The sequence below is a fragment of the Chelon labrosus genome (genome assembly GCF_963514085.1).
Source record: "Chelon labrosus genome assembly, chromosome: 18".
Lineage (NCBI taxonomy): Eukaryota > Metazoa > Chordata > Actinopteri > Mugiliformes > Mugilidae > Chelon > Chelon labrosus.
The window spans coordinates 18,871,024-18,894,844 of record NC_140351.1 but is presented as its reverse complement, the minus strand read 5'-3'; the positions used below and the strand labels follow the sequence as shown (position 1 = coordinate 18,894,844).

The 23,821-nt window shown below is 39.8% G+C and overlaps 1 protein-coding gene across 2 annotated transcripts; it reads left to right on the top strand.

Moving 5' to 3' along the window:
• The first annotated feature begins 14 nt into the window (after positions 1–14).
• Positions 15–13,904, top strand: LOC311503346 (uncharacterized protein). 2 transcript variants are annotated; one of them, XM_084566005.1, is made up of 18 exons: positions 15–465; positions 1,144–1,187; positions 1,473–1,537; positions 1,660–1,799; positions 2,015–2,072; positions 2,163–2,325; positions 2,418–2,504; positions 4,179–4,253; positions 4,993–5,175; positions 5,333–5,943; positions 6,480–7,010; positions 7,346–7,630; positions 8,125–8,632; positions 8,716–8,798; positions 10,072–10,206; positions 10,964–11,124; positions 11,215–11,305; positions 11,417–13,904. In XM_084566005.1, exons 1-18 carry the CDS (start codon positions 442–444, stop codon positions 11,497–11,499), a joined length of 3,327 nt encoding a protein of 1,108 aa, XP_084422131.1. In that variant the 5' UTR covers positions 15–441; the 3' UTR covers positions 11,500–13,904. The 2 variants fall into 2 exon arrangements, with proteins under 2 accessions (XP_084422131.1, XP_084422130.1); XM_084566004.1 differs by having other exon boundaries at positions 4,990–5,175.
• The last annotated feature ends 9,917 nt before the right edge of the window (positions 13,905–23,821 follow it).

Here is a 23,821-nt window from a genome sequence, read left to right as displayed (position 1 = left end):
TTCACTTGCAACACGCCCCACTATTCAGACAGTTACATTTACTTTTTTAGTATACTCACGTTTCTGTCATAGTATGCTCAAACTCTGACTTGGCGTCTGACATAATGGCGACATTGCTGCCTGTGAGGCAGTACCCAGGGCAGGACGTAGCAGCGTTTCTCAGCAGTGCGCGGGATAATTCCAAATTCTTCACAGCGCCATTGTTTTGCTAACACTGACGTTGGCTATCAGTTGAGCAAAATAGCTTATCCACCGGCGTGTATATGGATGTAAACTTATTCCTAAATTGATTGTTACGGAGCGGGTTCACGTACATACATTCGGGAGGCTAACCGAAAAAGCAGTTATTGAGAATGAGATGGTGGCTAGCATTAGCTAACCGTTAACTGCGTCTAGCTGTCGGAAACAGACGTCGAGCGATACCAGTAAAAGACCAAACCAATGGAGACAAAGTACCCTGTCTTAGTAAGTAAATGTCTTCTTTTTGTATTCTCAGTTGTCCTCCTGCGAATGTTTGACTGAACAAACACGTCACCTAATTTCCGTGTCTCACCCTATGTGTTAGCAAACAGTCGGGTCCGAGACATAAACAGTGGTACATCTAAAAGGCAAATGCTGGTTTGTTGGTGTCTAAAACACTTAAACGTGACTTTAAGGTATTTCCAGAAAGAGAAGACTCTTGTAACAGTGTGAATTAAACTGTACCATGTCCTCTTCACGTTTAAAAATGTTGTTGTTCGGCTTATTTCTCATCCCGTGGCAGGGGACTGACATGTTTGTTTTGATTCGGGAACTGGGAGGCAAATTGCGAAACGTGTTCAAAGTAATTTGTCTTTTTTTTTTTTTTTTTTCACTGTAAGTCTGAGCCCACTGGTTGATTAATTTAAGATTAATTTACACTCCATTGCCATCACACACACACATACATATACACTTACACATAGAGTCATCATATGGCCATATCACAACATCCCTGCAATAAACACTATTGTGGATTTTTAGAGATGTGTTGATTCATGATAATTTTTCATGCTGCAATTTGTAATGCTATTAAATTGTACAGCATGCCGAGGGATGGCTATACCAGTAGCAACAGTTAAGGAGTTACAGCTAATATTTTCTGTATATCTTGTCTGTTCACAGAGGAGACCCAAGCGGAAGCTGTGCTACGTTACAGCCAAAGAAAAGTATGTTTAGTAATAATACATTTCAAACAGCATTTCTTGCAGTTATACATTAATTGTTTGTAATTTCCAGACCACTTTGATTGCGAGCTAAAATCTGGGCATTATGCGTAATAATCCCCGCTATTTGTCATAAATAATTCATACGTTGTTATGTGCTGTTTATGTCTTTCTCCACCAGTTTGGGTGTTTTGTTCGACGGTTATTGTAGATTTATTAGTATTGGACATATTTGTATTGAAATGCTTCAGCTACTCATCTTTTTATTTTTGGATGTTTGTGTTTTAGTCCGTGTAAGCAATGGGAAGGAACGTTGACACTGGAGGATGTTGACAAGATGTTTGATGACTTGGGTGGGTGTGATTTACGTTCTTTCAAATCTTTACAGACAGTGTTGCATTTTCACAATATTAACGTGTACTTAACGTTTTTCTTTTTCACTGTATTTACTCTGATTTCACGTTTTCTTTTTTAGATTCATCCTCTCAAGGCGATCTGATTCCCACATCTCCTCTGCTTCAGACCAGTGATACTGAGACGAATCAGAATGAGATCAAGGTCTCTTATGTCCGAGAGAGAGGAGAAACGATGGAAAAACTCAGAGGACCCCAGATGGTAGTACAGTCCATCAGTGCAGTGCTTCTGTATTAGAAATACATTAGGAAAAACTGTAGCCTTGTTGATAAACATAGGTCTTCCATTTTATAATTAGGTGCTTGTTTATAGGCTCACCACTGACTGTACATCCAGGCTTCATTTAAATCTATTGAATTAGACAAGCCTTTACAAGGTTTAACCCATACATTTGAAAATGTTTTGTGACTCTTTAGGGTCCTGAAGGAGACGTCCTGCATCCTTCAACAAGATCACCCAGCCCTAAACTGGAAGGTAGTAAGAGACTTGAGTCTGTATTTTACCAAAAAAAGTACAGTGTGAAATATTTCTCTTGTTAAAGGGCAGCTATTTTCTTTGCGGCAGATTTGGACATCTCTTTTAAATTGGATGGGCCTGTGCAAACATCTAGCCCTATTGAGCAGCATACAGATGTGGAAGGTGTACAAAAGCAGGACAAACAAATATGCAAAGCTGTGTCCTCAGTTCTCGCCCCGAAATCCCAGGGCAAGGGACGACTCATAAAGAAGTATGTACATCTTTTGCAGGATATACAGTGTTTGAGATTATTTTTTTTTTGCTGTTGATTTTTCTGAACAATTTAATTCTCCTTTCCTTAAGGAGTGATGAGTCTAAATCGGAGACCACTCCAATCAAGGTTGCTTTAACCAAGATGACTAGTCTCAGAAAGAAGGCTGAAGCATCACAGTATGATTTTTTTATGTAGATACAGTGGGGAAAATAAGTATTTGATACACCACAGATTTTGCAAGTTTCCCCCCTTTATAAAGAATGGAGAGGTCTGTAATTTTCATCGTAGGTACACTTCAACTGTGAGAGACAGAATCTAAAAGAAAAATCCAGAAAATCACATTGTATGATTTTTAAATAATTAATTTGCATTATATTGCATGAAATAAGTATTTGATACACTAGAAAAAACAGAACTTAATATTTAGTACAGATCCAATAACAGAGATCAAATGTTTCGTATAGTTCTTGACCAGGTTTGCACACATTGCAGCAGGGATTTTGGCCCACTCCTCCATACAGATCTCCTCCAGATCTTTCAGGTTTCGAGGCTGTAGCTGGGCAACATGGAGTTTCATCTCCCTCCAAAGATTTTCTATTGGGTTTAAGTCTAGAGACTGACTAGGCCACTCCAGGACCTTGAAATGCTTCTTACGGAGCCACTCCTTAGTTGCCATGGCTGTGTGTTTCAGGTCATTGTCATGCTGGAAGACCCAGCCACGACCCATCTTCAATGCTCTTACTGAGGGAAGGAGGTTGTTGCCCAAAATCTCACAATACATGGCCCCATCCATCCTCTCCTCAATACGGTGCAGTCGTCCTGTCCCCTTTGCAGAAAAATGCCCCCAAAGCATTATGTTTCTACCCCTATGCTTCACAGTTGGGATGGTCTTCAGGGGATTGTACTCATCCTTCTTTTTCCTCCAAACACGGCAAGTGGAGTTTATACCAAAAAGTTCACTTTTGGTCTCATCTGACCACATGACCTTCTCCCATGCCTCCTCTGGATCATCCAGATAGTCACTGGCAAACTTCAGACGGGCCTGGACATGTGCTGGCTTGAGCAGGGGGACCTTGCATGTGCTGCAGGATTTTAATCCATGGCAGCGTAGTGTGTTACTAATGGTAACCATTGAGACTGTGGTCCCAGCTCTCTTCAGGTCATAGACCAGGTCCTCCTTTGTAGTTCTGGGCTCCACGAGGCGAGATCTTGCATGGAGCCCCAGTCCGAGGGAGACTGACAGTCATCTTGAGTCTCTTCCATTTTCTAATAATTGCACCAACAGTTGTTGCCTTCTCACCAAGCTGCTTGCCTATTGTCCTGTAGCCTATCCCAGCCTTGTGCAGGTCTACAATTTTGTCTCTGGTATCCTTAGACAGCTCTATGGTCTTGGCCATGGTGGAGAGGTTGGAGTGTGATCGACTGTGTGTGTGGACAGGTGTCTTTTATACAGATAACGAGTTCAAACTGGTGCAATTAATACAGGTAACGAGTGGAGGATAGGAGGGCTTCTTAAAGACAAACTAACAGGTCTGTGAGAGCCAGAATCCTTGCTGGTTGGTAGGTGATCAAATACTTATTTCATGCAATAAAATACAAATTAATTATTTAAAAATCATACGATGTGATTTTCTGGATTTTTATTTTAGATTCTGTCTCTCACAGTTGAAGAGTACCTATGATGAAAATTACAGATCTCTCCATTCTTTATAAGGGGAGAAACTTGCAAAATCGGCGGTGTATCAAATACTTATTTTCCCCATTGTATATTTAATGTGTTTACTTGGTTTTCAAGAGTCAGGTGATCGACTTATCAATGCATATGTTTACTTGTTTACTTTACTATGCAGCAAAAAGGAACACGTGGCTGAAGATAAAAACAATAAGAAACCACAGACACTTGTTTCAGAAAGAAAAATGCAGAGGTATGAAGTGTTTACTTTTTGTAATAAATGTTGTACTTTTACTTCAGCTCTGTGGCTGAATAATACTGGACACTGAAACCAACAAACTGCTGATAATATGATGATAGCTGATACAAACACTGTGATCATAAGAGTTGTGACTATACACTGTGGTAAAATATCACAATGCTGTAATGATTATTATACAGTCTGACAGAGAAAATACACTGTACTAAAGTTTCAGGTGCTGAAACTAAAGTGACAATGCTTTCAAAAATAAACGCCATACACATTTCTTTTAAAATTACACTAAACAAAAAACAGTCAGCAATGATCTAGTGGTTTGTCAGTAAGAAATAGTGGCACCATTAGATAGTTTTTCCATCCAAGAGCAGAGACTTTGATTTTTCTTTTCCCCTGTAAAAAGTTCTCCCTAATATTTTAAATACTTTAAGATTCTTTAAGATATAATTAGATTTTTCAAAACAGTACGTCTATGATATACAATTATATATTAATACCACAGTTTATGATGACAATGAGAGAGAATCAACAACTAGATTAAATATATATTAAAAAAAATCAAAAAAAATCATAGCCAACACAGTGTTTGCAATAAACTTATATCAGCTTTATTTGAATCAATATTGCAGGGAGCAATCTACCACATCACAAGATTGCAAAGTGTTGCATTTATTGCTGCGGTATATTGTGTCAGTGCTAATACAGTTGTTTAATCTTATTCTATTGTTTTTAGCAGAAATGACGACACCGAGTCTGAGACGGATGCATCAGTGAAGCCCGAGCCTGAACTGGCAGGTCCTCAGAAAAACTCGGAAAGCGTTCCCAAGCAGCTGCCTGTGCAGACCTCCACACCAGGAGTAAAAGACATGACTGCTTTCCTGCAGAAACTCAAAGACGCCATACAGTCAAAACCTGCATAGTGAGTTGAGACAAAAGTACACCTTAATGAATTTGTTTCTGTGACCATGTTTATGTGAGCACACCTGAACGTGTTGACTCGTCAAAACCTCAACAATAGCCCTTGTGTACGTCTTCATAAAACAATTAATAAACCATTTATTATTTGTTTATTTCAGTTCCCGGAAAACACTGGCTAAAGTTCCCTCTCCTCTTCCTGAGCCAGAGGACAATTTTCTTATTCTTGAAGATGATAAACCTTTTATCATTTCCATCCCAAGTAAAAATGACACCAGTAAGAGACAAAGGCGGAGCAGGACTTCCAGCACAGACAGAGACAGCACAACAGACAAGGGGACAAAGAAAAAACAAGGGAAGAACGATGAGGTGACTGAGCCTGATAATGATATCGATGAATTGACCAGTCCCCAGGAGCCTTCTGCAGAGGACTTGGTGGAACAAAAGAAACCAAACAAAAAGAAACCACAGCTCAAGAAGGTCCCGTCTAAAGAAAGCAACAAAGCAGAGGATGAACCTGAAGATAGAGCAAACTTGGAGACAGGAAACAAACCCTCCGGGAAAATGGAATTTGATGAAACAAAGAAGTCAAAGTTTTCAAAAGATAGCAAAGAAAACACAAAGTCGAGCCGAGCTAACTCAAAGGGCAACAGAAAAGGACTGCAGCGATCTGATGCTGTAAAGGACACGGTGCAAGTTGATGTGAAGGAACAAAGTGAGGAGGATAGCCATAAGGAGAATACAGATATAAAAGACCCGGGATCTCTTACAGGTAAAATCTTTCTGTTCTCAAAACCTGTTCCTGTGTGTTGCCATTGAATCTTTCGTCTAGTTTAAGTATTAGCTAATGCTGACGTTTTTAAGTGTCTACAAAATCCATGGTGGGTAACATCAATATTTGAGAATAAAACAGTTTTTGGTTAAGTTGGAAGCTAATCCTTGGTTATTTATTTAAAAATGATTTTCTGCATTTAAAGTCTTAAAAAGCACTGAATTGAATTTTCTCAAAGAAGGCTAAAATATTTTATTTCTCTTGCCTGCAGTAGTCTGCAAGGTTAGTCAGAAAATATTATGTACACAATTTCTGGCTGATCACAGTAGACCTTGAAACTGAACAGTGGTTAAGCTGCAGGATCATTCAATCCTCGTAGAGTTTCAGCTACGGCTAGCTAGGACTTAAATGAGTAAGAGAATAAACAATAACAAATACTCAAAACCAACATGTTGTGAAATGTTCCAACTTCTCTGATTGACTGAACATATAACAAATAATGTGTATGTAATGTGTGTTTTCCTGTGGCCCTACAGACAAGGAGATGATGAAGCATGACGCAGGTGGAAAGTCTCAACAAAATAAACAACCGGTTGCATCTGAGAGGACTTCAGATGACGGCTGTTCATCAGACGACCTTCAGGTTCTTGGAAAGAGGAAAAGGAAGCCGACTGGACAGTGGTGGTTGAGTCGCCCTCAGAGCACTGACGTAACAGACAACCAGCAGCTTACACCCAAGAAGTCAAAACAGATTAATGAGGAGGCCCCTGCAGTAGTAACATCACCTGTAAAGGCTAAAAAAGACAACGTTTTAAAGGAAAGTCAGAAACGACTTGCGCCGTTGTCTGGTCAGAACACTGGTAGAGACAAGAAAACCAAACGCAACAAAAAAAGAAATGCCAGAGGCGACAAAGCAGACAAGGGGAAAGCAACAGATGAAGTCTTCAGCACAGCTGAGGCAGAGCAGAGCGAAGAGCAGGAACAAAAGGACGTCCCTGATCAAGACCAGGTTCAGGAGCAGTCTAGCCCTTTGATATTCACACACAGAGACCACGGCTATAACTCAGGTAAGGTCACTGCTGGAGGATGCTATGAGCTCTTTTACTTTAATAAATGTACCAGTATTACAATTTAAAGATTTTGAGCAATTTTACATACTGTCAGGTTACTGGTCTCAAATCCTGAAACGATCAAGAGGTACGCTATAAGATTATTAAACGTTAGGAAAGAAGAAACACTACATTTGTATGTTAAATACAGAAACAGAAATGAAATAATCAAACCAACATGTTGTGAGATGTTTCTGACTTTTCTTCCTCTCTTTGTTCATTAAGTGGTAGTAACTGACTGAACCTATTACAAATATTGTGTATGTAATGTGTGTTTTCCTGTTGCCCTACAGACAAGGAGATGATGAAGCATGACGCAGGTAGAAAGTCTAAACAAAATAAACCACCAGTTGCATCTGAGAGGACTTCAGATGACGGCTGTTCATCAGACGACCTTCAGGTTCTTGGAAAGAGGAAAAGGAAGCCGACTGGACAGTGGTGGTTGAGTCGCCCTCAGAGCACTGACGTAACAGACGACCGTCAGCTTACACCCAAGAAGTCAAAACAGATTAATGAGGAGGCCCCTGCAGTAGTAACATCACCTGTAAAGGCTAAAAAAGACAGCGGCTATAACTCAGGTAAGGTCACTGCTGGAGGATGCTATAAGCTCTTTTACTTTAGTAAATGTACCAGTATTACAATTTAAGGTTTTTGAGCAACATTACATACTGTCAGTTTACTGGTCTCAAATCCTGAAACGATCAAGAGGTACGCTATAAGATTATTAAACGTTAGGAAAGAAGAAACACCACATTTGTATGTTAAATGTGTGTTTTTAACTTCTAATTAAGTTTTTACCAAAAATAGATTTCACTCTCACTGAGTCCTAAACTGGTATTTAATAGACATTTGGCTTGTTTTACTTAGATAACCTGCTGATAGACATGCTGTAACATACAGACAAGAACTTGGTGTATATAACCGTTGGATAAATGTTGTGAAGTAAATAGAACATTTATATGGTAATAAATTGAAAATCTGAAGTGAATTGAGTAAATGTATTTTGTTACAGGAGGTCAGATATTTCATAGAGTATATCATCACACCTCTAATGAAAACATTTCCATCACAGCAGCAGCAGCAGCAGCTAGACAACCAAAAGAGCAGCTCGGTGAAGCAGGACCAGCAGAATGGAAGAGGAAACCACGAGGTAACAGGTGGATGGTTGACAGCATGTCGGAAGACTTCGAGAGCATGTCCTCACAATCTCAGCAGCTTCCTTCTAAGGAGGCCAAACCTCGTAAAGAAAGAAAAAAACTGTCTAAACAGAGCAAATCTTCCAAAAAGGGCACCATGGCAGCTTCATCAAAACCACTGGGGGGCGCTCTCGTGACTTCTCAGAAAACAAAGCCATATTCATTCCCAGAGACGGGCAAAAGCTCTCCTGTCACATCTAAAGACAAGCGTCAGAATAAACGTGGTAATGTCGCTTTACATCCTGCTGAGGAAGCCTCTCCTACTGACTGTGCAACACAAAGTAAGACTGATACAGATGTACTCTGTATGGATGTTGGTGTATCCATCTACACACACAGCAGCCTCCACAAGACACAAGACCGGATCTGTCAACAAGAGAACATGTAAGAGAGTCTAAACTACTCTTAACCTCTGTTTCTCTTATTATGCATGTTTTTCTTATACTATTATAAATTATTTTTGGCAGGTTTAAAACCCCCAGGAGTGGACCTGCCTCCCTTATTGATCTACATGACTATGAAGAGAGTGACATCACAGGTTATGACATAAGTATGTTATAAAAGCATCAAACTAGTTTCCTCTTTTTGTTTTTGTGGGATTTCCTGTTCTCCTGCCCATTTCCCTCAGTAAGATTTGACGTATAATCACCTTTATACCCCCAAATATACTGATTTATGGTGGTTATATTAATTCATATTTCTGTTAAAGTAATGAAAATTAATCATTCATATGCTACTAAAAAGTGTTTCTGTATATCAAGACTGAAAAATTGCAATGTCCTAGGCTGTCCTTCAGGGATAAGTGGACCGCTGAGTCCTGATGTCACATATCAGTGGCAAAACATGACTTTCTGTTCAGCTACAATTCTAAGGGTAAAATTTACATAACCAATGTGTTCCTTGTCCCAGATAAATTACCTAAAAGGGACTAACGTTCTGAGTTGGAATCAGGTTCAGTAAAATGCAATTAACAACAGAAGTGGGAATACACCGCCTGGCCAAAAAAAAGTTGCCACCAAAAAAAAGGTCACACACTCTAATATTTCATTGGACCGCCTTTAGCTTTAATTACAGCACACAGTCGCTGTGACATTGTTTCGATAAACTTCTGCAGTGTCACAAAATGGATTCATTTTTCACCCAGTTCTTGTATTGATGATGGGAGAGTCTGACCACTGCACAAAGCCTTCTCCAGCACATCCCAAAGATTCTCAATGGGGTTAAGGTCTGGACTCTGTGGTGGACAATCCATGTGTGCAAATGTCTCATGCTCCTTGAACCACTCTTTCACAATGTGAGCCCCATGAACCCTGGCATTGTCATCTTGGAATATGTCCGTGCAATCAGGCAAGAAAAAATCCACTGATGGAATAACCTGGTCATTCAGTTTATTCAGGTAGTCAGCTGACCTCATTCCTAGACCTGAGCAACTGCAGCAACCCCAGATCATAGCACTGCCCCCACAGGCTTGTACAGTAGACACTAGGCATGATGGGTGGATCACTTCATCTGCCTCTCTTCTTACCCTGATGCCCCCATCACTCTGGAACAGGGTAAATCTGGACTCATCAGACCACATGACCATCTTCCATTTGCTCTGGGCATAGTAGAGAATGAGTATGTGCCAGTGTGAGCTCAGTCTTGAATAAATGAAATAAGTAAGCCACATTTGACGGTTGCTCCAACATGCAATGTTTACACTCAATTCTTTTTTTACATCCTGTGGCAAAATTCATCAGGTCACATTCAGTTAACGTAAAGACAAACATGACGAGATGATTGTATTGTTGCTAATGTCTACTTTTATCTTTCATGTGTTCCAGCTTTGCCACGAATCCACAATGTGTTGTCTGGATCCGATCTGTGCGCTCTTCCTCTCAGACCATTGATCCTCCAGCCGAAGGATAAGGCCAATCTGACTGAGTGGTTTAAGAGTCTCTGGTCCACTACTACTGGCAGTAAGACAACATATTGTCTGAGTAATAACCCACTGTTTTTAAAGGATATATAGGGTTACTTGCACCAACTACAGACACAAAATGGCACTTAGTTCTCATTTGGTATTTAGATGATCAGGTTGTGTGACGGAGGTTAATGTCTTGTACGGAAGTTCATTAACACAATTAAAGTTGCAATGACCTGTAATGAGCAGATTAGTTTCAAAGATATTATTTACAAGTAGCTGTTGTGTTACATCAAGTGTCCTGTTAATCTGTATGGAAGGAGAAATGTTTTTGGGAAGCTTCATGACAAAAAATAAAAAAATAAAAACCTCAGGCATCAGTTTAATTTACTACAATCTTGAGTCATTAAGGACAAAATGTCCACTTACAAAAAACTGCTATAAAAACTTAACTGATTAATAGTTTTTTGTACCCTTTTCTGAAAAAACCTCTTAAACCGCTTCAGCACTTTACAAAACTACCAAAAATTCAATCATTTTGAGGACTTTAACCCTTTAAATGCCAGTTTGATTCCTTAAAGTCACTGTTGTTTTTTACAGAAAAAATAAATTGGAAAAAATGATGGTCAAACGGACAAAAATGTCCATAATGATGCGTGAGGGTTAAAAACAAAATTTGTACTATGTGCATTGTAATAAACCTACCCTGCATATCATCATCAAATAATTTTCAAGTACAGTAAATGTTTAAAATGAAGTGATTATTGTCCATCTCTATTACTGATTATTTTTCACTGTTAACATCATTCCAGATGATTGCGACATCACTCCAGACCATTTTGACTGGTACTACTATCAAGACAGAGCTATGGGCTTACAGGTTGACTTGAAGACTGGCTCCATCTGCAATGGAAAGATCCTCCTGGGCTCCTTCATGAAGAAGCCTCTCTGGGTGGATCACAGTGCGACAACAGTGCGTACACGACTTCCTCGTTTCTTTAGATACTCTCAGTGTTCATTTTCCCTCCATTCATTTCTTTCATTATTGTCTTTTTTTTAAAAGGTTTTTAACTTGATTACAAGCTCTCTGAGAGTGATCATTGACGGCACAGAGTCCCGCTTCAGTCCAGGACAGTCCTTCATGGTGGAGTGTGGTACGTACGAGATCATCACACTGTAATAAGTCAGAATCAAAGAGCAGTTTTCCAATCATTTAAGCTGCTGCGATCACATGTCTTGTTTATGATACTCATCTGTTCACACAGGTCACGCCTACAGCATCCAGAATTTGAACGCACAGCCTGCAGTTGTGTATTTCACCAGGATGTCGGCAGAGAGCTCCAGCTGAAGCTGTTGCCAACGCATTTTAACAAACACCTAACAACATTTTGAAAGAGACAATGTAAGGATATACAAAATGTTTTACCCATTGACTGTATTTTTTTTTAATGATCTGCTATCTATTGTTCCACTTCAATTGTTAATAAAAAAAATAGTGGGTTTTTTTGTTACTTTCTGTTGAGTTTTTGTTTTCTGACTGTTCATGCATGTGTTACTATCTGCAAAGAGCCCTTTATACCATCTACGATAAAGCTTGCAGTATGTTGAAAACACATAAACACCAGTATAGTTTAGTTGGAACAACTCATTTGTTGTTGCACCTTTGGCAGCAATTACAGCCTCAAGTCTTTTTGATTATGATGCCACAAGCTTGGCACAGCTACTATATCTTTGGGCAGTTTTTTCAGATCTCTCCAAAGATGTTCAGTCGAATGCAAGGCTCTGGCTGGGCCACTCAAGGACATTCACAGAGTTGTCCCGAAGCCTGACTAGTCTTCCAGTTCCTGCCGCTGACAAAACATCTCCACAGCATGATGACGCCACCACCATGCTTCACTGTAGGGATGGCATTGGCCCAGTGATGAGCTGTGCCTGCTTTCCTCCAAACATGACGCCTGGTATTCATGTCAAAGAGTTCAATCTTTGTCTCATCAGACCAGCTCTAAGAAGAGTCCTGGTGGTTCTGAACTTCTTCCATTTACGGATGATGGAGGCCACTGTGCTCATTGGGACATTTAAAGCAGCAGAAATCTTTGTGCACCTTCCCCCAGATCTGTGCCACAAGACAATCCTGTCTCAGATCTACAGACAATTCCTTTGACTTCGTGCTTGGTTTCTGCTCTGACATGCACTGTCAACAGTGGGACCTTATATAGACAGATGTGTCTTTCCAAATCATGTCCAATCAACTGAATTTACCACAGACGGTCTCCAATTAAGCTGTAGAAACATCTCAAGGATGATCAGTGGAAACAGGATACACCTGAGCTCAATTTTGAGCTTTATGGCAAATCTGTGGATACTTGTGTATATGTGATTTCTTTTTTTTGTTTTGTTTTTTGTTTTGTTTTTTTAAATAAATTTGCTAAAATCTCACAACCTTTTTCATGTCGTTATTGGGTGTTGTGTGTAGAATTTTGAGGGGGAAAAAATATCCATTTTGGAGTAGGGCTGTAACATAACAAAATGTGGAAAACGTGAAGCGCTGAATACTTTCCGGATGCACTGTACTTTAGAAAAGTTAATTCTCCAAGATGTTTAGGGTTAACACAAATAATAAATAACATTCTGCTGTTACTGTTGTGCTCTGAGAGTGTCAAGAAGTGGCTTTTCACTGGAACACAAGGTCCAGGACAATTGATTCTTTGCTTGTGGATACACAATGCTGTTGAGCCACTAGTGTTCAGAGATTGTAGAGGATCAGAAGGATCAGAAGGATCTAGGATCTAAGTATGGTAGGACTTAAACTTCATGGCCACTTTGTCATGATTTCACATCTTGGTATGAAGGCATGGCCACAAATGTTGTGTCAGACAAAACAATCCGATCCCTATATCTTTCAGAAAATGGTTAAAATGCAATTGAAATCTTTTTGCCTGGACTGCAAAATCAGTTTAGATTTTCAATCTACCCAATCAAATTAATGTGGTAAACCATTTTAAGCAGCCTCAGTTACAGTATTATGCAAAGACCATGGTTCACAAATCAAGATCACTGACATCCTTAAATCTGCCAGAGGACTTTTAAGTCACAACCACAGCTCAGTCATGAAACATTTACTAACCTATTATATTGCAAGAATCTGTGATATTTTCACCTCTTCCATACTGTTTAATAGTTTATGATAGACTGTTCTCTGACAATTGAATATACATGTGTCGTATCTTTATAATGCAACTCATTTAATGATTAAAAAAAATCTTTTCTTCCTTGTTAAAAACAAAAGCTCTTCTGATTAAAAAGCTTAGCCTGTTCCTGCAGGCTATAAAATATCCGTCCTGGCAGACGCCCTGACAGAGACGCTCAAATTAAACGAATTAACATTCACGACTTGAATACAAAACAAAGGAGAAGAGCGTCTTCTCTGCAGATTCCAACAGACTTTCAGCTTGATAATTTATCTCTTTGGGTTGTCTACTTTTAGCTCTGCATGGTGCACTGACAGCCAGGCTTGCTCCAGGGCAGGATCTCCTTCAGAGAAGTGGATGCTGCTTGGACCACCAGAGTATTCCGAGAACGGCCCCTTGGTTCTTTAATTATAAACCATGTCTATGACTAAATATGCTGGCCGTAACGCAACATCTGTGAAGTGAAGTGGCTAGGATATGTCAACTGGAGACATGGTGACGTATGTGCCTGCAGCTTTCACAGGAAAGAATGAAGTGCCATCATAAATGCAGTGTCCACTTCTCCTTAATCCGTCCACGATGTTGCCATAGGGCCATGGTTTATGTTGTGGAAAAGCTGAAGCTCGGATATTCCATTTTCAACCAGAGGTCATTAGGTCTTGCCCACAGTGGATAAAGTTTTTAATCCTCCAGATGGCACACAAGCAATTAAGTTGGTAGTGACGCTGGTGTTGCAGCCATGTTTGTAAAAAGTAATTTACCTAAGAGTCTGCAGTCACGATAGCAGCTCCGCGAAACCCAGTCAAGTGCTTTCCAGTCAATGCTAACATGCTGACAGTACAACTATTTCATGGAATTTGGGGCAATAAGAAAAATATTCACACTTATCCTTTATCGACGACACTTATCTGAATTTCTAAAATGTATAATTCTGTAAATGAATAATAAATACATTTACAACAAGGGTAGTCCATGAACAGCCGCCTATTGTGGTATGTTCACAAGTTGGGACATGTTTGCTGACTTTTTCACATGTGATTTAAGTGAAAGTAAAGTGTGAGTAAAATGTTCATATTCCCAGTGGTCTCATCCTTTCAGTATGCCGTTGTATGTCCTATATCAAGTTACCTGGCCATTAGCTTGCAAATCTCTCTAAATGGCGACTGTTGCCTAGCAGCTGGGTTCGCGTGACTCATGGCTGATGTTATCACTTGAACACCAAGCATTTTGTGTCCACAACTTGTCGTAACAAGGTCTTGAGCCCTCTTTGAATGGAAACTTATTTCTTCATCATAAGCTAACTAAACTGTTAACTAGCTGGTAGCTAACTATTACATACGGACAATATTACCAACTAAACGACAAAAGCAACCTGTATTAATTACAAGCTCACCAGTTCTGTCTGAAGGCAGCATTAAATACTATTCTTCTGGTATTTAGCAGTAAAATTGACTGTGATAGCCATTGTAGTTAAACGCATTAGCCACGCTAACACTTGCGAATTAACGCAACACAAATTACGCCTCAAATATCATTAGTTTTGCAGGTACAGTATTGAACATCAAATTATAGTTTGATAACTACGTAAAGATAAAAAAGTTTAGGAATGACCAACATTACTAAAAGTCCTCAGGTCATCGAACAGTGTCACTCAAAACCACTAATATTAAACTCTTAAAGTCAGGGAATCACCAAAACCATGCTAGGAACCATGAATGTTTACAGCCTAGACAAAAGCTTTCAATGCTGAGAGATTTATCTCTGTAAACCTTTTGTCTCGTTGGTGATACCATGAAAATTATACAGAATCACTGAGGTTCATCCACTGTGGAACACCTGAACCAAATCTGAACCAAGATTTAGTGAGATACTCCAGTCATGAACATTAAGCAGCAAGTAAAGAAAAATCTGTATAAAAGAAATGTGCCATGCATTTGTCTTGGCTGTCTTAACTTGAGGTAAAGTGCAAATGCAGAATCCCTTCCTTGATAATGTGGTTTAAATAGTAGGATGTGCTCTGAATAATGTATTCCTGAGAGTCTGCCTAACGCAGAGCTTAATCTCAGCCCTCGCCAGCGAAATGGGCTCCCTTTCTCTCATTGCAATCCAGTAATGCAGTGCCATGACTCATTTAAGCACCGCAGATACTTACCTTGCTGGTGTTCTCATAGGGATCAGCATATAGTTGGATAACGTTCCATACCAGATGTAACATTGCTGAAATGAAATGGCAACACTCTAGAAATATAGATTAATTCTGCTCCAGTGTAGGATACCAGTGTTACATACTGTCTGTACTATAGTTAGATCAAACTCAGCATATTAAAAATTCAGTTGGAAGTGCAAAGAGAGTGCAAAGAGAGTGTGAGCAGCTTGACCTTTTACATTTACGTCCTCCTGGAAATGAATGAGTTTGGTGGAACTTTCTTCAGCAAAGAAGTACTTTTAGAGAACTAGTGTTCACATTTCTGATATAATATTATATATTCTGACAAATTTTTGACTTACAAATTTGCTTTTCACTCCAGAATTAAAGCAGCGAGACGAGCTAACAGTGAGAACTGTGGGTGCTCTCGCATTTAATAGTCAGAGAATATAAATCACACAGAATTTGCCTTCACTGAACTTTGCATGCCACATATTCATTTGTCCAAACAAAGGTTATAGAAGTTTTCTCAGTCTCAATTCTTGGAGCAGACTAAAAGCATTGAATATGACTTCCTGCCTTTGTTCGAACGGGCTCCGAGCCTTTGTTTGGGGCTGCACTTTCGCTAATAGGAATAAGAGTGTATGATAAACTTGTTTACAATAAAGCTGCTGTGTTGCCTCGTGAATCATCCTCATACAATTGAGGAATTCTTCCAGGTTTCTGGCGAATAACGGGAAATTAATTTTTAATGTTCATCTGAATTTTTTACACAAAGACCTGATTAATCTAGGAGGGAAATTAAAGTCTTTTTATACATTCTGAAAGCTTGGTTTGTGTACCCAATATGCATTCTGAGTTAAATAACAAACAGCAGAAACAGCTGCATACCGGAGTCTAAAGTCTCCTTCCCCGCTTCCCCCTTCTCCCATGGAGCTGCTGAACCTCCAGTGTGTTGTTTACGTCCTGGTTACACCCTTGTTGACAGCTGACAGACGATGCTGACATATACAGCACAGATGCAACATGACTGCACTTTCGCTGATGAATTATCTACACTGCGTTACACTGAAGAGTCCTGTCTCGTAAACACACAAGACTCCCTGTTTAAGTCACCGGGACAATAAATGATATACACACCCATTGTGCAAGAAGAAACACAAAGACACCAAGAAAATACTGTTTACGACATGACAGTTTGAAAGATCGTTTCCATGCCGCGGTATTGTTTCGGTTATTTATGTACTGAGCTTGTTTAGAATTGAACCCAAAAACCTAACTTTATCCAAGCGTCTGCACACAAGGTCTTTTATGATTATGTCTTGCATCTGTTGAGGATGATGTTGCAGGAATGCTCTACTTGCACAGTTCCCTAGCCAGAGTCACTAAAGGGTTAATCTGGCCTTGGAACAGAGATGTGTTCTAATGCACGGCATGATGATGGGATGATGGGAATCATTTGAAGGGTGCCATACAACTGGAAATGAAAATGCCCCTTAAATGAGTGCAAGTTATGCTCATGGCAGAAGATAGCTATACAGCTATACAGTCGGTATACAGAGGAGCTCGGGGTGGATGGATGGGTTGTTACTCTTTCCCTGTTTGTTTTATTTTAAACTTGGCAGGCCCATATCCTTAATTAAGCCAAATCAGAACTTTGCCATAGCATTTTTTTTCTTTTACCAACATGAGCTTTCAGGTCAGATGACGTCTTGGACACTAGACTGTGCAAAACCGTGAAAGATAAGATTGCATGCTGCTGAGAAGTAGAAGGTGTATTTCATGTGACTATGTGAAAGAGAATGAACCGAGCTACATTACTACAATACCACAATGAATGCACACTGAAGCTTTTTCGGTAAACTCAATGAATGACATACAATTTAACCTGAATTATGGAGTTTATTATGGAGCTAACCAGACTTCTGTGAAGGGTCTCAGTCATCCAGGCTTGTAGAATTTCTTGAAGACGTTTCTCCACTCACCCGAGTCTTCTTCAGTTCTAAAAGACTGGTGGCTTTTAGTTCTAAAAGCTGAAGAAAAACTCGTATAACTAGACACTAGTCTTCTAACGAGTTTCTGATGAGTAACGCCCACAGATGTGCCCATTGAAACCCCAACTACCCACCAGTCTTTTAGAACTGATGAAGCTACTTGGATGAGTACGTCTTCAGGAGACTCAGCTTTTTTGGAGATGACCGGACTTGATTGCCCATTCTAATGTTGTGTCATTTATGTATTTTTTAGGCTAGGTCATACCTCTGAAGTCATGCAAGGTACAGGTGCATATTTCCATATGTTATTGGAAATCATCCAGGCATGCATCTGACTAATAATGTCAACAATCAACATTGATGTCCAAAATAGGATTTAAAATTTCCAGCGTCACTCCTCTCTACATTAACACCTTTCTCTTTAAATGTAAATTTTATTGCGATATAATAATCATTCACTCAAGCACTTTAATTTGAATCTATGTAGATATTTCACTTTAACGACTTCTTCCTGTCACACCGCTCCATCTCATCAAACCATCCACAACCATCTCTCAGAGGGAAGGGACACATGTTTGATATACGTTGGATCTAAAATTAGCTCGAATTGAAATGGATTATACCGAGTACAGTAAAGATCATGTTCAGGGTCACAGTCCTGATGAAGGCTCTGGGAACAAAAACCGCCACTGAATCTAAAAAGATCTTTTTACAGCTAGTTGGGCACCTTGGGCACCGAGTATGTTCCATTGTCGAACATAATAGGTCTTTTAATGATAGTCGTTTGAAAAAGAAATACACCACTAATTTTCTTCTCTCGGTTTAGTGGTAAAAGTCATTTTTCATTAGTGTGCGCTGCTGTAAAGTTACACACACTTCAAGAATCCTCGGTGGACGTCTCATTCAGCGCTCCCCAACCTTGAATTCAATCTGCTCCCACTGAACACTTTCAAAACTCCAAATGGATGATGACAGCATCCACTCCGACTCCAGCCTCATGCACCTATTGCCTGTGCGCTCTCTCCCTCTCACATATAAAGTGAAAGGTAGAGAGGGGGCGAGATAAAAGGAGATAGCATCTGTCTGCGAATTAAAGTAGAATTTTAAAAAAGTTTTTCCCATTACCTTTTAATAGATACCCCCCACACAATTTTTTTGTAGAAGTGCCAAGGTTAAATTACATTCCTCTGAGGACATAATTCACTATATTCTGTGGTTTTGTGCATGTTCTACACACTTTTATGTGTTATGCCTGTCTTGTTTGGTGGGATGTTGCCTCTTTAAAGGTTTGGGGGGTTTGCTGCTTGTCACGCCTGCAGTCAAAAAGAGAGGTTGTCGGTCTCTGCTTTCCTGCAATTTCAATGCACAAACGGGAAAAAAGTCCTACACCAACATATGTTACAGTTATAAATAAAAAAAAAGATCAATCTTAAAAGAAACACAAAATCTAATAAGTACAAAACAATACCATTACAAACAATATTAAATCTTTTGTCAGATTCAGTTTACATTCCTAAACATTTGTTACAATGAACAAAACCATTAAAAATTATTTTGTTCTTTATACATTCTCTAAATCGTCTTTTCAGTTGTTGCAGTGATGGCTGAGGTGACCTGTCCAATTGGTGAATTAACAGCAGAAATGGCTTTTGCAGCTTGTAGCAACACTACCAGTGTGGTACAGCATGATGATGATGGATGGGAAAATAACACAAAGGAACTATACAGTTTGCTACTTCCTTGCTTAGCCAATGTCTGTAAAGAGTTTGACTCTACACTGCTCGTTTCACAGAGATCATCAACTAATAGGTGCTGGTATCAGTTCAGCACCTTTGGATGTGAAGACGACAACTTCAGTATTAATGAAAATAAATTCTCCTCCTCCTCCTTCTCTTCCTCCCATCGATCATCCAACTCAGGACATCACATTTAGTTTTAGGTGAAGCAAATCCCTAATAAAGAGCAGCGCCTGCGGTTGATAACGTGCAATTAAAACTGAACACTGATAATTCAACCATTGCAATCAGCATGGCTGAATCAGCATTAGACCTGTTGAGTTTTGCAGGATCGCTAGCTAGTTAACTGTCCCTCTCAGTGATCTAGAAAAGACAGGTTGCATATGACAAAAGCACGTTAGATGAATTGTTACATGAAAAATTTGCCTTAATACGTGTAATATGACAACCATCTGGGTGAACTGTAAGCAGACTGAAGTCACCCAAAAAGGGGCGGGGCAGCAAAACTCCACGGATGACGCCTTTATGCTGGTTGGACTATACAACAGTGACAGCTAGCCTAACGTGCAGGAAAAAATATACCTTTGGTAGCGAATTACATGATCATCCCATTTGAGAACCCACCCACGCCCACATCTCCACAGGAAGTTTAAAGTCTTCGGTTTAGAAGACTTTTCCATTGAGAGGAGTCCAGTCGAGATGGGGGGAAAAAGAAAATCATGATCTTCTTATGTGTCCTCAGCATCCTGTGGGAGATTATGTGAACTATATGGCAGCAGAATCCCTTTTCAGACCTTATTTTATTGCTAATCTCAACAAATTTGAATCAACAAAATGGCATAATCGTTTTGATTCTGGACATCCTTCCACTGAGCTCCACATAAATATAAGATGTGACACAGGGAACTTCTCCCACATTGTCTCAGATAAATGAATATTGTCTGTCGGCTTCCAATAACTCGGAACATCAGCGGTGGCAGCATTTTACGTTTGCTTTTCCACTGACATAATAACTGTGCAGTTAGAGAGCTTATTGTCTTTCTGAGGGCTTCATTGCAGCTGAGGCTAAGCAACTCTGCTTTTTGAGGATACCAAAAGGAAAAGATCTGGAAGTCTTGCTGGATTAGAGCGAGGCAGAGCTTCAGACATGGACAGAGGGATGAAAAGAGAAAGGAACACAGATTAATTGGCGTTTTTCTGCTACAGCAGTTCTCAGCCATAAGCTACTGAGCGGCACAAGAGTTCAGTCCAACTAAAAGTCATCTGACTTAGCGTATAATTGCTGAGAAGGACTGGACTGGTCTGGCTGCATTTTTTCATGACATCCCGGGTTCATTAGCCTCAACGTGCACCTTTTTTCAGTGCTCCTCTTCCTCTTTTCTGTCCAGTCAACTTTTAAACGGTTACATATATTTATTTGTTGATTAAAAACCACAGAATTCTCCCCAGTCAATAAGAGAAGTAATTACTGATTAACATTGCTACAGAGACAACCCGACAATCGGTGTCTAAATTGGCACTGACGTTGCTTTGGTTTGGTGTCTTGCTCAATTGAGAGAAGTGATATTATGATAAACCGTTTTTCCCAGTCCAAAACCTTCCTCCAGTTCATTTTTGACTCCACTGCTCCAACTGTCTCCAACACAGACATATCATCCTGTACAGAGCACACTTCTATGAAGTTCCTTCTTTACATGCATGCCCATAGAGAAAAAATGACAAATTGTTCCACTGTGGTTTGGGGAATAATTGTGCTGGCAGTGAGCATGATCTGCCCCATACGTGCCCTCCTCCTGCAGCCCGCTGTTCATCTTCCAACTGAGAAAGGCCTGAAAATGTCAGTCGATTCACAGTCGGGGTGACGAAAGATCATGACATAAAAGTAGATCAGGGCGAGCCATGGCCTCTGACACATTTGCTATAAATCCATAAGTACCGCCTTTTATCTTATAGAGCTCAGCATGTTCATATATATGATATTTAAACGTCTCAGAGAAATGTGATGTACTACTTACTGTCAGAACAGTGGAACATGAAGGACAAAAGAGAAATGGTCTGTGCACATGAAAAGCTTTTATATTTCAAATCCTATTTATTTATGAAAAAGAAAACTTGGTTTCCAAGGACGCCAAAATATTTCAGACTCATATTTTTTTATTTTTTTGGCCAAATCCAAGGTTGGACTCACTTCTTATTTTGAAGTACAGATAAACTTCTGAATAAATATATTTATGAAAACATCAAATTTTCAAATGTCTTACCAGAATAAAACAATGAAATTATCCTAACAACATTCTTTATATTAATATCCAAAAAGCTTCACTGTTGTTCACAAACTAAACATTAAACACATCAGTGAGCCACACTGTTGCTCCGGTTGACATGTTCTTTCATTATCTTTACCAGAGGCATTGTAGTTTACTTTGATTCAATCCCACAAACAGCGTCCACGAATTATGTCCAGCAGTTTATCCCGTATTTGTATTCCATGCTAACCTGGCGTAGCTATACTGATTTCCTGTCATAATATTAGTCTGATAACACATTTGCTGTTACTCTTTTGTCCATCACTGCATAAAGAACTGTTTAAACTATTTAATTGGACTGGCAGGTCCCCGGTTCTCTGGCCAACTCTCCACCACAAACACTGTGTGGAGGAAGTCAAGCTGGCTTCCACCCTAACTCAGTGCTAACATCAATACGGGAAGCAGTGTGCTCTTTATAATATTAGTTGATGTGAGAAAACGAGTGACAGTTCTTTTTATTGCCTTATTTAAAACAAAACTAAGGTTGATCACATGACTGAAATTTTTTGAAACACTTGTGACGTAAATCATAATGTAAAGCAGAACCCTCATTGAACTTTGCGACAGCATTTCAGGAACATCCAATATCAAAGCAAAAAGATTGATAACTATCAAGTGCCAATATCTGGGGATAAAAAAAGTACTCAGAAGTCAGCATGAAAAGGTCAGAAACTGCAGTTTCATCAATGACCAATTGAGGCTGGCTCCATCAATTCCCACAGTTAAAACTGTGAATTGACTGTTTAAAGCCTGGAAATAAAAACCTTCTTGAACACTGTAAGGGGGAGTATACTGTATATCTCCTCCATTTAAAATGTATCAAGTCATGCATAATTCAGCGAGTGACCACCTTGAGGGACTGGTGAGTGTTGTCTCTAGGCATCACCTGTCTGCCTGAGCTCCACTCCACCTCTTTGCCTATTTTTTTTATTAGTTATTTCAAGTCTGGTTTTGCCAAGGTGGCAGCAGACACGGCACTCGCATTGAGCTTCGAAACCACTCTTTAGGAACCTATGGATGACATCGGGGTGGCTTCATTCATCTTTATATACAGTCAACGTCTAAAATGGGGGTTGTGAAAGTAATGTGGAACAACACAATACGCATGGGTGCAGATCCCGGGGGGGATGGGGGGGACATGTCCCCCCCAATTTGTGGAAAACATGAATTGTCCCCCCCCAATAAAAATTATTCAAAATTGAACAAATGTATTTTCAGACTTCACATTCTTCACATTTTAGATTCACATCTAAAAAGAAATGATTGGTATGGTGCCATGGTATGAGTTGCATACCAACAAAAAACAAAAATCACTTTTGTGTCCCCCCCAATCCTGACATCGGATCTACACCCCTGACAATACGGTTCATTAGTACTACAAACTGCAGCCTCAGATACAGTTGAATCAACAGCTCTCTCAGTTATTTTACACAAATGCTAAATACCATAACCTAAGATTTCGTACGAGACTGTTAGAATGCATTGTCGTCCAGTGCTGTACCTAATGAACTGGCAAGTGAGTGTGTGTGCTCACAGCCACAGATTAAGTAGAGAAGCTGGATAGACTTGAGACACATATTAACACCTAGATGGTTTAGGTCCTTTAGTAAATCACATTAAAAAAAAAAACAACAACAACAAAAAAACATGATCTACTTGTCCTGAGTTGCAAAAAATATCAAATATTTACATCTGATTTTGACTTCTAGATTTCTGCAGAGCCCTTTTCTCCTACCTGTGCCTCCAGACAGGATGTTCACAGTAGGAAACTGAGGACACGGTAGTCACGGCCGAGTTTATTTCTGGCCACAATCAAAGTTGGGCAGCTGGCACCCTGTGTCGGGATGTTGTGTCAGGAGGATCGTCAGAGGCTGTTAAAGGAGGACTGCCTCCTCTCTCTGTTGCACTCTTAAAGCCACCAATTAGAGTAAAAGCTCGGCGGATCTTCCCTCTTTCACCTTGTGAATGTGACATTTTGGAGCCAGATGTAATGGCGTTGAAAAGCAGCCAGTAGCCCCTGAAATCCATCTGTGGTCTGACAGAGTGTATTAATCTACAGTAGACACTGAATCAGTCCCCTCAGGTACCCTCTGCATACAGATTCAAGAGCTAACGACAGTGAGTTTTACAAAGATGCATTTGTTGAAACAGACGCCACCCGCTACTTTTAAATGATCGATGATGGAGACACAAGTGTGAGTGAGAAAAGCTCAAGGACGGCCACGCTTTTGCTCGCGCTCTTCTCCTTCATCCATCTATATTAGTACAAGCAGTTTATTTTACGGTTTAATTTACACCCA